The sequence below is a fragment of the Akebia trifoliata genome, chromosome 4, assembly GCF_017979445.1.
Source record: "Akebia trifoliata isolate Shusen 1 chromosome 4, ASM1797944v1, whole genome shotgun sequence".
NCBI lineage: Eukaryota > Viridiplantae > Streptophyta > Magnoliopsida > Ranunculales > Lardizabalaceae > Akebia > Akebia trifoliata.
The window spans coordinates 16290437-16306558 of record NC_141378.1 but is presented as its reverse complement, the minus strand read 5'-3'; the positions used below and the strand labels follow the sequence as shown (position 1 = coordinate 16306558).

The 16122-nt window shown below is 31.3% G+C and overlaps 1 protein-coding gene across 2 annotated transcripts; it reads right to left on the bottom strand.

Moving 5' to 3' along the window:
- Nucleotides 1-757: 757 nt before the first annotated feature.
- On the bottom strand, nt 758-11707 carry LOC147404163 (uncharacterized). 2 transcript variants are annotated; one of them, XM_086440016.1, is made up of 8 exons: nt 11648-11707; nt 9418-9471; nt 7811-8299; nt 7118-7267; nt 6099-6167; nt 5941-5988; nt 5413-5846; nt 758-1420 (listed from the first exon to the last, which is right to left on the bottom strand). In XM_086440016.1, the coding sequence occupies exons 2-8, from the start codon at nt 9467-9469 to the stop codon at nt 1181-1183; spliced, it is 1482 nt and encodes a 493-aa protein (XP_086296142.1). In that variant the 5' UTR covers nt 9470-9471; nt 11648-11707; the 3' UTR covers nt 758-1180. The 2 variants fall into 2 exon arrangements, with proteins under 2 accessions (XP_086296142.1, XP_086296143.1); XM_086440017.1 differs by having other exon boundaries at nt 11524-11689.
- Between the last annotated feature and the right edge of the window lie 4415 nt (nt 11708-16122).

Sequence of the window (16122 nt, the reverse complement as noted above, 5' to 3'; positions counted from 1 at the left end):
TCCAACTCCCCCTCTCAGCGAAAGAGATTTTTGTATTTATAGATTTAATGATAATTTAACTTTCCAATTACGCCCTAACTTAAAGAGCTTTGATTGGCTTGTTTAAATCCAATTTTAACGATTCTATAGACTATTATTCGACCAAACTCATTTATCTGTGTATTAGGCCCAATATTTAATATGTGGAACACTTGAATTTATTGGATTATGAGATTTATCTCCGAAAGTTCTAAACCTAGATTTGAAAGAGGCACGTTCCTAATTAATATACTCAATTTAGATATGAGGCCCATTTATAACATTAGGAATTTTTATTTATAAAATTTGTAAAGGCTTCCTCCAAATTTCTGTGCCTACACCTCCTATGACAAAGTTGGCATTTGTTGGAGATAATCTGGATCTTCCCATTCTAAGGATTGTAAATTACTGATCTCCCCTCCTTAAAATTTTTCTTTTAAATATATACAATTACTACTTAACAACATAAAAAAGGATATAGGGACACTAGTGTGCAATCCATGTTAATGAAGGACATTTTTTGTATTTTAATTATGAATAATGATATACCTGATTAAAAAAATCTAATTCAAAGAACTGTACAAAACCATAGATATTTTCCTTATGTATTCCGAAGAAAATATTCTATGATTCTATGCACATGCCACGTCGGTTGAGTGAATTTTGAGTCAGTTTAAAAATGACTCTTTGATCATACATGTAACAAAGACGAAATGTTTTGAAGAAGAGAAAAGGACTCAATTTAATTTAATTGTTTTCTTAATATAGAAACATACAATGAAGTGAAGTACTAATACATGTGTCTGATTTTCTTCCTGAAGATTCCAGACCCATATGTGTTAAAGACTATGTCAATGAAGAGTGGAAGTTGCAATAGAGCAAAGAAGGTAACAGGAACAGCAGCCATAAAAACGACTGGAAAGGCAACCCATGTATATTTTTCTTGAAGAACAATAACAAGAGTTGCACCAAAGGTGGACATCATAGTTACTATAGAGAAGAAGAGGGTGGAAAGTCCAATTATCAACCTCTTCGGCAAAGACTTAAGGAAATCTTCTTCTGCATAACGTGATGTGAGGATGGCTAGAAACATCAACACTGAAGTGCAAGAAGAGAAGAGTGATAATGCATCTGATACTATAAAAACGTCGAAGGCCTTGGCTCATATAAAAATTGGGACACCTTTATCACCATTATTGCCACCAGGAACTGTAAAAGCTGCAGTAAACATAACTGTGGCAATGAGAGTGGCAACAACCATACAAGCTTGTGATGTTTCCTTCAGCCATTTCTCCCCTTCTTTCACCAATTCCTTGTGCTGCTCCGTAAACAAAGCTTTAGGTGTTTTGCCGTCATAGTTTGGTAGGTCTTTAAATCTAGGTTGCATGATTGTCTCCACCTCCTGTGATGATGAGGTAAAGTAGTTATATATAAACATAACATAATAATGTGAAAAATAACGTAAAATTATATTTGGGAAAGTTTTGGCCGCCTTCAACTTGGTGATGAAGGATTACTAGTGCAACTTTACAATTCTTTACCAAACGTAAACCTAATCCAGAAAAATTGCGAAAAGTGCCATATAGAGGTCTATTGAAAATAGAAAATTAAATAATATAAGGTGTTTGTGAGCATGAATCCCTAGATCTAGTACGCATGCATGATCAGTCAAAATAAGAAGTCCCAAGATTTTATGTTATTTGGCCATCCATGCGTTGACGGATGAGATATGAAAAAGTTTTACTATTTTAATATACAATGAGGGGTAATGGATTTAAAGCGAGGCAATTGGAGAACTTGCCCCACAAGAATTTTTAAAAATTATAAGGATTTATATGCTATTGCAACAGATGACAGCACTGGAAAATAAAATCTGTTGATATTTCCTGCACAAGAATTTTTAAAATTAACATGATTCTTGGTTGGCCCATGTAGAAAAAATCATGGCTCCAACCTGATTTCTACTAAACTCCTTTTCTTTCCCAAAATGTCACATTTACGGATTTACCCCCACCAAAGTTACAAAGGCATGCATATATATACATGAGTTACATGATGGTAACTTACGCCCAGCTCTACTCTTTCCAAGACCAATATCAAACGTTGAAGTTGACTCACTGAAGCCAAACCAGAAAGGATTAAGTCGTCAATTTATTGTGGGATTAGGCAACCTACCCAGTTTGAAGGAAAGAACAATGAATATGTGTATGTGATGCACATGTATGGCATCGATAATTTACTCCATACATGTGCATAGGGATGTACATTTTACCCGCGACCCGAAAATCGTACCAAACCGAACCCATGACAAATTGGTTTGACCCCTAGACTAGACCGAACCCGAATCGAATCTTGTTTGAGAACCATTACCCTAGACCGAACCCGGACCGACCCAAGATCGAAAACCTAAAAATTTTCAAAGTTTAACCATTTAACCCCCCCCCCCCCCAACCCTCAATGTCCAACCCAAAACCTGATTTTTTGAAAATAAAAAAAAAATTTAAAACAGTAAAAATTTTGAAAATTTTACCCCTTCCCCCTCCCAATGGACTTATTACTATTTTTGAACCATTGGAAGGGGGTGAGAGTAAATATGAATGTTTTATTTTAATAAATACCCCAAAATAAATTTCATTTTTCACTACTCCAAATCTTCTAAATCTCTCAAACTTTTTATTTATTTTCATAATTTTGTATTAAATTCTCTAAGATTTTTATTAAATTGATATTTATTCTCAATTATTTTGATCATCAAGTGATCAATATTCTTCTACATGACAAGATCAAGATCAAATCATCATCAAAGTGATCAAATTTTCATCAAGTGATCAAAAATAAGTCTTCATCAAGTGATCAAGATCAAAGTCATCATCAAGTGATCAAGAATTTCTTTTACGTGGCAAGATCAATCGATTAAATCGACACGTGGCACAATTAACTAATTAAAATCAAAATTTTTGAGATTAGGTGTAGCGGGTCTATTTTTTTTCGTAATATTTTTAGATTAAGCTTCTCCTCCCCTTTTATATTTTTTCTCTATTTCCAATTGAAGTCTAATCAATCTCTATTAATTTTAATTTTAGTATTATTTTATTTTTAATATTTATATAATGAATCCTTAAAATATTAATATCAATGATTTTCAAAATCTTAATGATCCTCAAAATTTTGATTTTAATTTATTTATTTTCGAGGGTAGTAATGATCCAGAACCCTCTAATCTTAATCATAATCCTAACTTACCTTAAAGATGTATTATTTGACGAACCAATTTAAAAAAATAAATTATTCATGTTTGTTGTGTGGCCCATATATTCAATGTACAAATAATATTTTTGAAAATATTAGAGAAATTATTAGTACTATAAGATTATCGTATATTAAACAAAAATAATTTTATATATATTGTGTATTATTTGTTTTACCACCAATTAGATTATCATTAGATGTGCCACATCGATGAAATTCCATGTATTACATGCTACAACACGAGATTCGTTATAAAAATTCAATACAAAGATTTTTAAAAGACACGCGTAGTGAAACACAATTAGAAGAAAGTGATTGGGAAAATGCATATAATATTTGTGATTATTTTTAAAGTTTTGTCGAAATTACAAAAACTTTTTCGAGACAAAAATATGTTATATCCGTCAAATTTTGTGTGCAATTAGATCAAATTAAAGAACTTTTAAATTTGAATTTGAGTAATAATAATATTACACAAATAAATAATAAATTTAATAAATATTGAAAAATTATTCCACATAACTTAGAATTTTCTTCAATTATGGACCCTAAATTTAAAATTAAAGTTTTAGAATTTATTTTTAGTTTAAATGGTGATCTTACTGTTGAAATTGAAATGCAAAAAAATATTTAAAAAGAATTATTTAAACTTTTTAACATTTATGAAAATAAGTATGGTATAAATAATAATACTACTAGTAGACCTCAAAATGTAGCATCATTATCTTCTAGTGCAAAAATAACTTTTCTTAATCTTTTTTCAAGAGCACCTATAACTTATAATAATAATAGTTCAACATCCGAGTTACAATGTTATTTAGATTATGATCTCATAAAAACTAGGTTTGAGAGTCATTATAATATTTTAGAATGGTGGAAAAGTTATAGTATGCTTTATCACGTGTTATCTATAATGGCATGTGATCTACTAATGATTCATGTCTTTACTATGGCTTCCGAATCAACATTTAGTATAGGTGGAATGATTTTATCTTAATATAGAAGTTGTTTAGTTCTAGAAGAAGTCCGATTAGAGCAATCAATAGAACAATTATTAGAGGAATTGCAAATTTTATTTTATTTTTTATTATTTTTTTAAGTTGAGTTGTGCATATGATAAATAGAATAAATTAGTATGTATTCAAACTATTGTGATGCAATCCTCCCCATTTTTGTAATTGTAAGTAGTTTAATTTTTACAATTATTTTTATATTCAATGTAATACACTCAATGTAATTTACAATTTAATCAATAAAAAAATAATGGTTTGTTTTTTATTTATTTATTTTGTGATATACTTATAAGTGTAAGTTATATAGTTATTTATAAGTAATATAATTTATATAATTACATAAATAATATATATATAATATATATATATATCTATATATATATATATATATATATATATATATATATATATATATATATATATATATATATATAAGTTATATAATTATTATAAGTAATATTAATTTATATAATTACATAAATAATATATATATATATCTATATATATATATATAGATATATAGATATTATGTAGTTATTTATAGTTTTTGAGTTATGTAGGTGTATATTTATAAGTTATGTTATGTATGTGTATATTTATAAGTTATGTTATTCATATGTATATGAATATATGTTTATAAATTTGAGTTATTATAATATATTAATAGTTAACAAGTTAATACCATTAATCTTTTGGTTTATTGGTAAGAAATTGTGGTTTGTCTTCATTTGTTTAAGAGGTCTTTGGTTCAACTTTTCTTAAACCTATTTTTTTTTTTATAAACTTAAACAAATATATAAAAAAATGGGATTATTCAGATCAAACCCAAACCCAAAATTTACCCAAAAGAATCAGTTTGGTCAGGGGTTCAGTTTCAACATTTGGAATTAGAACTCAGACTGACATATTTCAGGTTGGTTTCGGTTTCAGCAGGAGATGCATCCATTTAATTGTCATTTATTTTTTAAACAATAATAGTAAAAACTTAAATATAAAAAAAATAAAAATTGTAAAGTTCGTTATAAGAGATGCATCCAAAAAATAACAGGAAATTGAAAGAAAACATTTTCAATCTCAAATAAGATTAAAAACTAAAATGACGAACTGTGAGCTCAAAAGCAAGATAGATTACCTTAAACCATTGTAATTCGCGTTGCATCTGAAGAGCAGCACCAGAGACTCTTTCAATTTGAGAGGAAGGTGGTAACATCGCCGCTAAATGTAACATGCTGTTACCATATTTGTCTCTTCTATTTGCCATGACCTTCTTTTCTCCCATCTCATACAAAACATTATAGATTTTCTCTTGGCGATGTACAACCGCCAATGAAAACATGCCTCGATCATTTAAATCGGAGCACCATAGAAAAAAAGGATTACATTTAACAATCTCAACAATTATCTCAACAATACCGAAATTGATAGCTTTGGAGATTGCATAATGTAATTGGGACTCAATAATTTGTGGGGCCTTTAATATGGAAATTTCGTTACAAAGAATTTTGAGTACTTCAAGGGATGTGGCATGTAGTAACTTCCTATCATGTATTTTCTTAACACCTGGAACTGTGTGACCAAAATTAAGTCAAGACTCAAAAATAATTGATGAAAGATGAAAAAACAAAAAAAAAAAAGAGAGAGAGAATTGTGTTGCATATACCTGATAATTTAACGGCCTTCAAAACAATCCCACGCAGTCCACAAATTACTACAATGTGAAACCAACTTTGCATCCGTAAAATTAAACCAATATGAAACCCTTACATGTAACATGACAAATGTAGGTGAATGTGTGTATGTGGGTAAGGGTTGAGATACCTGAATTGAGAATGTGCACCTGAGCGTTTACTGTATTATGAGGATCGTCACGTAGTTTCCCTGGGATGACTTTCATACAGGAAAAAAAAAATTTGTACCGTTAAATTATATTCTAGGGTGATGACACTATTGTTTTTATTATCATGAATGCAATATATACGCTATAGGGGTACTAATTTAACTAGAATCAAACCATTGCCAGAACTAAAATTAGAATTGGAATGATAGTTTAGACCACTTTTAATTGGAATCAAACTGATAGAGAATCAAAATCGATAGAAATCAAGAACTGGTCGAAACCATTTAAAGAGAAAAAATTTTACGATTTGGATTTGGGTTCCATCAATTTTAAATTGGAATCAGAACCAACCCGTTGATCCCACTAAGTGTAAGTTGGGCTGGTTCTATTTGGGCCAGACTAGGCCTAAATGGTATTAAGCCAGATTTTTGTTGGCCTGATTGAAATACCCATACTCAAAAGTCAAACCCAAGCAAACCACGACTCTACCATGGATCAAGCTAGGATTTGACACGAGCAATAGGACCATGCCTCCTCGAGCTTTTTTTATTCACACAACCTTGCTAGCACATAACACATTAAGTAGGGTTCCAACTTGGGTGGGTAGGAGGGTAAACACAGGATTAGCAGAGCCCTCAACCCGAGTTTGAACTTCTAAACTGGGGTTCGCCCAAATTAGGTACTTTTATAGTTTACATATAAAGAAAAATAATTATGAAATCATGAATACGGCTACTTCACAAATAGAATCATGACAATATATCGCTCCCCTCTGATAAATGCCCCCATCATAGAGCTGTAGATCAAATGCCTTGGGATACTTGGGATACACAAGAAAAAGATTTATAATTATGTGTATTCCGATGCAAATGATCTATGATTCTATAATGGGAGCATATTAGGAGTCATATTATCACGACTATTATAAATATTACAAATTAAATATTGTTTTAGTACTTTTCTTTATTCAAGAATGGTTTTATGGGTTGATTTTACCAACATTTGTATATCAATCCTTGCAAAATTCCATGCCGAAATCCACTTGGAAATGCAGAAGGTCTTGTAGCCAGAACATGCATAGCAGTCACCCAAAAGTTATCTGAAGTGATAGCTAATTTTGGGTAGTGTTGTAGTAGATCCAAAGCAATATCTAACAATAATACTAAAACAAAGTTAATAAAGTTCACTTAATTTTGTTACTTCTGTCTTAAAATTGGAAAAAATAAATAAATAATAAAATATGCACTGAAGATTGAAAAATTAGCTGAACGGCTCACTCTTCATTTTAATTCCCAAATCGGTAATTTACCATTTTTGGAATTAAAATATTTTCATTAAAGTGGAAAAAAATGTATTGTTTTATAAAATAAAACTTCTTTTTAACTGTTTTACTGAAATAAAAACATAGAACGTGTCTACTGATTTATGGAATAGGGAAAAAAATTACTGTTCATTTCACACATTTATTGTTTTGGTAAAAAAAATAATTTCAAAAATGATAATTTACCATTTTTGGAACTAAAATGAATAGTGTGCCGTTTTGATAATTTTTCAATTTTACTGTGCCGTTTTGGTAATTCTCTCTTGGCACGCCAAATATTACTTACACCACACTAATCCTTTGAAATTAAAGATTGGTGTTTTATAAGTAAAATTTGCTATGCTAACAAAAGCCTTCTAAGTAAATTCTTACCGTACATATCTGACATGATTGCATGAGTAAGAAGATTAGCACCATTGTTATTTGTTGGGTCAGGACAAAATTCATTTATTGGAGTTTCTGAGTAAAGATAGTGAACCATATCTTCATTTCCATAAAAAGCAGCAATGACAACTGGGAGAGCCCCAATTCGATCTTTGATGCACACCAAATTACGATTTTTAAACACCAATATCTCTGCAATCTCCCTGATACCTCCCATAGCGGCAACTGAAAGGGCTGTATAACCTCCATTGCTCCTTAATTCTGTGGCTTCATGAGGCATCAAATTCAACAATAATTGTACCAATCTCACATTTCCAGATCGAGCAACGATGTAAAGAGCAGACTCCCCTAATGGGTTAAGTCTTTCCCATGATGCATTTGGATGGAGGCTAAGGAACATTTTGGCACTCTCCAAATCACCTTCATTGAAGGCCTTGATTAGTGGTAGACACCAAGCATAGTCTTCATCCGAAATAACTGAAAATTACAGGACCTATGTTGATAAATTAATCCTAACATGAAAATTCTAATCTAATCTAGTATGGAGCTTTTCTGAGCTATTGTTGAAAATAAATCATCATGGTCAAAGTGGGTAAGGGCTACATATGTGAGGAATGAGGATTTATTTTCACTCGAAAAAAGGGGTAAATTTGATGTCTGGTTCATTCAATTTGCTTGGATTTAACCAAATTCGACAGACCTTGCTACCGAGCTTACCCATTTTTCACATGGTATAGGTTCTGCAACTATTAAATACATAAGATTTATGGCAGCTGGTCATGTGTTATTAATATGGCTTTTACCCCATCAATGAACTAGGTTTCAACGTTAGGATTGGGATAAGTTCCTCTCCAGGTTCATCCAAAGAAATGGATCATGCTTCCTTGGAGTAACTCCAAAAGGTATCTCTATTTTGACATATTCTTACATTTTAGAGATGATTCTCTTCTCTGAACTTAAACGAAGTCCAACAGGTCCCAACCTCTAAATCATTATTCACGTTTTCAATTCACTGTTCACATAATAAAAAATAATAAACTTGTCATAAGCAACCCAACTTTACTTATTACACCCAAAGTTAAATATATAAAATTTGTTATTAGCGACCCAACTTGACCTGTTACACCCCAAATCAAATATTAAAAAAAAAGATAAATTACTATTGGCAACCCAACTTTACTTTTTACACCTCAATTTAAATAAATAAATAAATAAAAATCTACTAATTGTATGAGAAATCAAATATGATCTTATCATCTTATGTTTAGTAGAAAAATATAAATATATACATTTAAATGTATACTTCAACGGGTGTCTCTTTCTCCTGCGATGTTTTACTCTTGTAGAGGAAGCCTTTGTCGAAGGATCAACAAGGAGATGAACGATAGTAGAGTAGAAAGATTTGTGGGCTTCCGTGAATGGACGAAGCTCAAGACCATCACCCACCAAGGCTTGTTTAATCCCTTTTATAAATTATAAAATTACTATAAATAATAATATTACCATGACCTGATCTTTTATGGGAAGTTTTGTAAAATGAACCTACTTGGGAATGTTAGTTGAAACTTCAAAGATTTTAAAGATAGAGATGTCACCTGGCATGGCTGAGCTTGATGTTGATGCTATCACTGATTGGGTGGAATCCATTTCTTTGAAAAAAGAAAAAAAATATTAATAATAATACCGATCGATCGATCTATCTTGTAGTCACAAATATTTATTCTACGAACATATATATATATATATATATATGGGTCAGGTTCAAGGGCCATATGAGAAAACATATGAGAAAACTTTCGACGTTAAATAAAATTTTAAAATATGGGTTAGAAATTTTGGATTGAGCTGATTTTTGGTGAGGATGATCTCTATGATGGGAAGATCATCCAAAAAAAAATCAGCCCAATCTGAAACTTCTAACCCCATTAAAAGTGATTTAGAATGTGGACCGTCGATTTTTTACCAATTTTTATCACTAATTTGTAAATCACTTTTGATGGATTTAGAAGTTTCTGATTGAGCTGATTTTTTGTGAGGATGATCTTCTCATCATAGTGACCATCCTTGCAAAAAATCAGCTCAATCCAAAACCTCTAACCCTTATTTTGAAAAACGAAAGTTTTCTTATATGTTTTCTCGTATGGCCCTTGAACCTGACCCTATATATATATATATAATATATATATATATATATATATATATTATATATATATATATATATATATATATATATTCCAAAACTTCTAACCCCATCAAAAGTAATTTACAAAAAATGTTTGGCACCAAACTTGGCAAACTTTAGGGCTGCTGAACCGTCCCCTATATATATATATATATATGGGAGCGGTTCGGCAGCCCTGAAGTTTGCCAAGTTTGGTGCCAAACATTTTTTATAAATCACTTTTGATGGGATTAGAAGTTTTGGAATAGGCTGATTTTTTGTGAGAATGATCTCTACAGTGTAGAGATCATCCTCACAAAAAGTCAGCTCATTTTGAAACTTCTAACCCTAGTTTACAAGTTGAAGAATCGTGGACCGTCCAATTTTTGTAAATCACTTTTGATGGGGTTAGAAGTTTTGGAATAAGCTGATTTTTGGTGAGGATGATCTCCTCATCATAGAGATCATCCTCACAAAAAATCAGCTCATTCCAAAGCTTCTAACCCATATTTTGAAAAATGTTTGGCACCAAACTTGGCAAACTTTAGGACTGCTGAACCGTCCCCTAATATATATATATATATTCTAAGTACCTCCAAATCAAAAGGATAAAAAACAATAATAATAATAACAACAAAAGAGTTGATGAAGGAAGAATACCTTAATCATAATTAGATTAATGAAAATGGCATTAGACAAAGGACACAATGATATGAATAGTTGTATGTGTTTTTAATTATTTATTTCGCTTTTTATGTGGTATATGAGAGCGACCAAACCATATTAACTTTAGATAAATTTTCATAAACATGCACAACTTATGGCAAAATTCCGATTCCAATACATTGTCCATTTTAATTCCCAAAACATGTTTTCCAGCTGGTTCGTCACTTCTATAATCAGCTATCTTGCTGATAAATTAACATAGAGATTACAGGTAATTTTAAAGTTGCTTTTATAATCGGAGATCTCACTGATAAATTACCAGCGAGATTGCAGGTAATGTTAAAGTCAAATACACCCTTGATATTTTCAATGGCGAGATCGCTAGTAATTTATCAATGATTGCTGATTATAAAAGTTATGAACCTGCTGGAAAAATGTTTTGGGAATTAAAATAAACAACGTACCAGAACCATGATTTTTCTGTATTCAGCATAGAAATGGTAATTTATTTGGCTTTAACTAAAGGAAAACATGAAATTATTTAGCTCAACCCTTACTAATCTCTGCGCACACACTTGCGTGTTCATAGCATATATACACGAAAACAAGTTTGGCGCAAGATTCTCCCATGATAATAAACTATGCCAAGCATGCAGATGCAGAGGCCAACACATCATTCAAGTTACAAATTTCCAGTTTTCATGGACCTAAAATGTCTAATGTTCTACTCCTGTTATTAGACAGTAGTGCATTTACTTGTGCAAAAAATTTTTGTTATATCCATAAATGAAAATAAAAAATCATCAAAATAAATGTTCAATCAACGTAAAAAGATTGAGCAAATCTATAATTAGAAATCAATCATGAAAATTACCAAATTGAAGTCACTAGTCAAGTTGAACATTTATATAGGTCCACCAAAAGATCCGCCTTAAGTGACTCTACACATACACACATACAAGCAGCTAAAATGTGGCATAGGAAAGGTTTTCACATACCAGTGTTCTTAGAGAAAATGGAGGCCTAGTTCGATTTTGATCTTACTATACAACCGAGTTGTGATAGCTTGGTGTGGTACTGATCTTATAGCAACATCTTTTGCTGATTACACTCAAGGTATCAAACACTTTGCTTGTTCTATAGTTAAAGGTTACTCTGAGTAAATAATTAAATGATATATAAAGTCATATTAAAGAAAGATGCCTATGATTGTATAGAGGGAAGAAAAAAAATATATTCTAGTCTCCAATGAAATTGGACTCACAGTATCCAATGCATGACTCCGATATTCCTAGAAATTCCTCAAGAAAACTGTATTACTTCTTTTGTTGGGCAGAGGTTTGATGCTATGCATAAAAAATTGTTGGGAGATTATAAAAATCAAAGGCTGTCAATGGGCCAATCTGGGTTGGCTGGGTACGAGGATCGGGTTTAGGTATGAGGTCTGTTTAGTTATCGCACTACAACTTTTTTTATGTATAGCGGCGTATTTTCCACTGCTACAGGATAGATTTCCGTCGGTAAAAACTATTTGCGACAATGAACAATGGAAAAGAGATCTGTAGGTGTTGCCTCGGTCGCTAAATGTAGCAGCAGATGTCATATTCCACTGTTATAGGTAATACATATAGCGGCATATATTAATATCCGCTACAATAGGTTATTTTTTTTTTTAAATAAAATATATCACATATAATAGTTCATTTTTAAAAAATAAAAAATATAACATATATAGCGACGGATATTAATATAAAATATAACATATATAGTGGCGGATATTAAAATCGACTACAATAAATCATTTAAAAAAAATTAGAATACAACGTGTATAGCGGCGGATATTAATATCCGCTATAATAGATCATTTAAAAAAAATAAAATGTAACATGTATAGCAGCGGATATTAATATTTGCTGCAATAGGTCTTTTTTTTTTTAATATATATATATATATATTACACTTACCCTATGTCCTCCAACCTGCATACATTGAAAATAAATATACAATAAATAACACCATATAGAATGTGGAAATGAATATTAATTAGCAACGTTCTATTTCTTATGAGCAGAAGTGAAAATGAAAAACATTAACATTCTGCATGAAGAAATTATGAAGTACTACATTCTAGCTGTATCTTTTATTTTTTATTTTTAATGTATAAATAAGCTAATAATATATTCAACTAATTAAAACATAGAGGATTGTGAACATGCTTATACAGAAGTGCTAATTATTCTCTTTCTGAATTGCTAAGTGTAAAGCAAGTTTGCAACTATGATCTCACAAGCATTAGAAAAATATAAATTTCATAAATAAAAAGAAAAGGTAGTTGTCGATCCATACTGAGTTTGCAGCAGCCAGTAAAGTGACATGGTTGACAATCATGGCTCCATCCCTTATAACTGAGTCAGCAATACAAGTAAGTACCTTTGCAAAGAAAGCTAGCACACTAAGCACAAGCATGAGAAAAAATGAACAGAAGTCTGGCAGCACAAAATTCTGCAAGGAAGATAATATCACTAAGGACAGATACATATAACACATAATGTGGAAAGTAGTAGAGAAAAATTTTATTAGTAAAATATGGATTTGAGTAGTCTCAGTTCGTATACTGGTTAATCATTAAACAAACTAAAATGCCCACGTGGAGTTACTGAGAGGAGAAAATGGTGTAGAAGTTAAAGATATAATTTGTCTTTTAGGTCTTATTATCATGTTAGGATGAAGAACTACTCTATATTAACAGAACAAATCAATCCATGACTGTCTGACTCTGTTTCACGATTCAATCTTTTGAGAAACATAACAACTTAAGATTGTTAGAGCTCAGGTAATAGCAAAAGCAATTTAATGTGATGGACATCTGAAATTTTGAATACTACTTAGTTGACCAATGTGTTTGCTGTAATAGGGCAAGCCAATATACTAAATGAAAACACTATGACCCTGTAAAAGGAGACAAAATTATACTAAGAAAATCACTTCTACATTTTCATTATGATTTTAATAGTATTTCAAGCCATAACTAGCGTATATTTACACTATACTTCATTACCAGGAAAGAATTTAATAGTCTTAATTTTTCACAATAGAAAATAATGAGTTTCACTCATTATCATCTAAAACTCAGGTTCTCACATCCATCTATATGCAATTATCCAACTTCTTTTAGACAGAAATGACATTACTTACTAAAAGATCTTAAGACAGTCAAAAATCATGAAAAAATAATTTATCAAGAAGATTTTATCTCAGTGACAAAGAATGCATAAGAAAACACAAATTTTAGCTATTGGCCAACAAAGACAAGCAGAAACAAATGCCTCATAGAAACAAATAACTCAAAAGAACATAGGAACCAATAAGAGTCATGGACTAAGAAATGCACAATGTGAGGTAACAATAATTGATTTCTAACAAACGATGTTTGAGCTTCTCCATCATACATACTGCTTAGATGAGAGAAATGTACAGATTTCCTAGATATCACTATCGGTCTTCAGATTTTTTGCCTAAATAGTAGCATTGATGAGTAGGTCAGCCACATGGATGGATGGAATGTTAGGGAAATTAGAGGCTATAGGCATTGATGAACCTCATGTTTGTTTTATGCAAAATGTTGTTATATCACATACAGAGATGAAATCATATGGAAATAAAGTAATCTGATATAACACTCAGATCGGGTTAAGCCAGGTTTAGTCCGATTCATGTTTAGGTTCAAATTCAAGGTGGGAGGTAGGCTCGTGAGGCGACCCGACCCTATAATTTATATAGTAGTCTTAATGTAATAATATGTTATAACTAAATTTATAATGTATAAGAATTACAAATTGCAAGTATGCTTAGCCCAAATACTTGCACAGCTTGGGACTGGTCTGGACAGGTATTTTTATTAGTTTTGGCATGAATATGATTTTGAAGCCCATTGAGAAGTCGAGGAAATCCTTAAAGGAATCTTTACCACCTCACATGAGCATAGATTTTCTAACTCAACCTGAGTACCTAACAGAATAACTCAAAAACTCACTGACGTGGAATCGCAGATTTTTTCTCTCAGGATACACAACTGCTAAACATGTGCAGTTGTGTATCCTAAGGGAAAAAATATATGATTCTTGCACATACCACATCAGTGAGTTTTTGAGTTATTCTATCAGAGTTGTGTTATTTTGTGAGAATTGAGTTAGAAAAGGATAATGCCGAAGTAATATTAAAAGTACATCAATTGTACATTCTGATGTGGTGGTGCACACATAACCATAGAAGCTTTTCATCAAGATACGAGTGAAAAACATATGTGATTACGTGCACAGCACCACATCAGAATGTCAGAGTCGATGTACATTTCAATGTTACTTCAGCACGACTCGTTAGAAAATCATTACATAATTGACAAACCACTTTATACAAACAGATCTTTTGCTGGTTGCAATCAAGGTTTCAAATGTTTTATTTGCTCTATTATAAAAGGTTATATTCTCACTAGAGAATAAAATAATCAAAAGCCAAAAAGAAAAAACAATAATAAAATAAAACAGTCCCCATGATTGCATAAAGAAAAATTCTGGACTCCAACCAAATCTCATGATCTAGAATTTCCCCGCACTGCATGAAAAAATGTTAAATTCCACAGTTGCCAAGGCCCGTCGAATTTAGAATTTTTCTCATAGTGTTTAAAAGAGTTGTATTGACTTTAACCATTTTTCACGTAATACCAAAACAATGAATTCCTAAAAGTTCAGTACTAATATCTAGAAGGTGGGAATAGCAAAACTCTTTTGGAAACTTGTGGAAAACATGACTTTGAGGGATGAGTGGATGAGGAATAGATATGTGGGATCAAGTGATGTATGGCATTATAATATGGAAAATGTTGTAGTAACATTGAAATTGACATCGTTTGGGACATTGCTGATGTGTATGTGTTTATAGAACCATAGATGCTTTTCATCGAGATATGAGTGGGAAGTATCTATGGTTCTATACACACCAATGTCCCAAACGATGTCAATTTCAATGTTACTCCAGCACAACTCTTATAATATATACATGCATCAATCCATTTAAACTTCAGGTATCACCCCTGCAATAATGGAAGCTGCTACCTTGTAACTCATGTCTATTATATCGTCTTTTGATATTTTACCAATTATATCTGATTGGCTGAGAGATTCTACAAATTTTAAAATAAAAAGTCCACAATCATCAGTGTTTTCTTGTTGAGATGGATCTGGATAGTCTATAACAATCCAATCAGACCAAGATTCCAACTTATCCACCGCCTTGACATGGTATAACACTTCCGGTAAAATGTTCAACTGCAAAATAAAAATGATTAATTAGATCAAAATTAATTAAAAATTAGATACCAATGTTAAATAATGATTGAGACTTACAATTATTTTCACTTTTGAATGGTATGTCTTTGTGGAAACAATAATCTTGCATATCCTGGCTTAAGGATGGG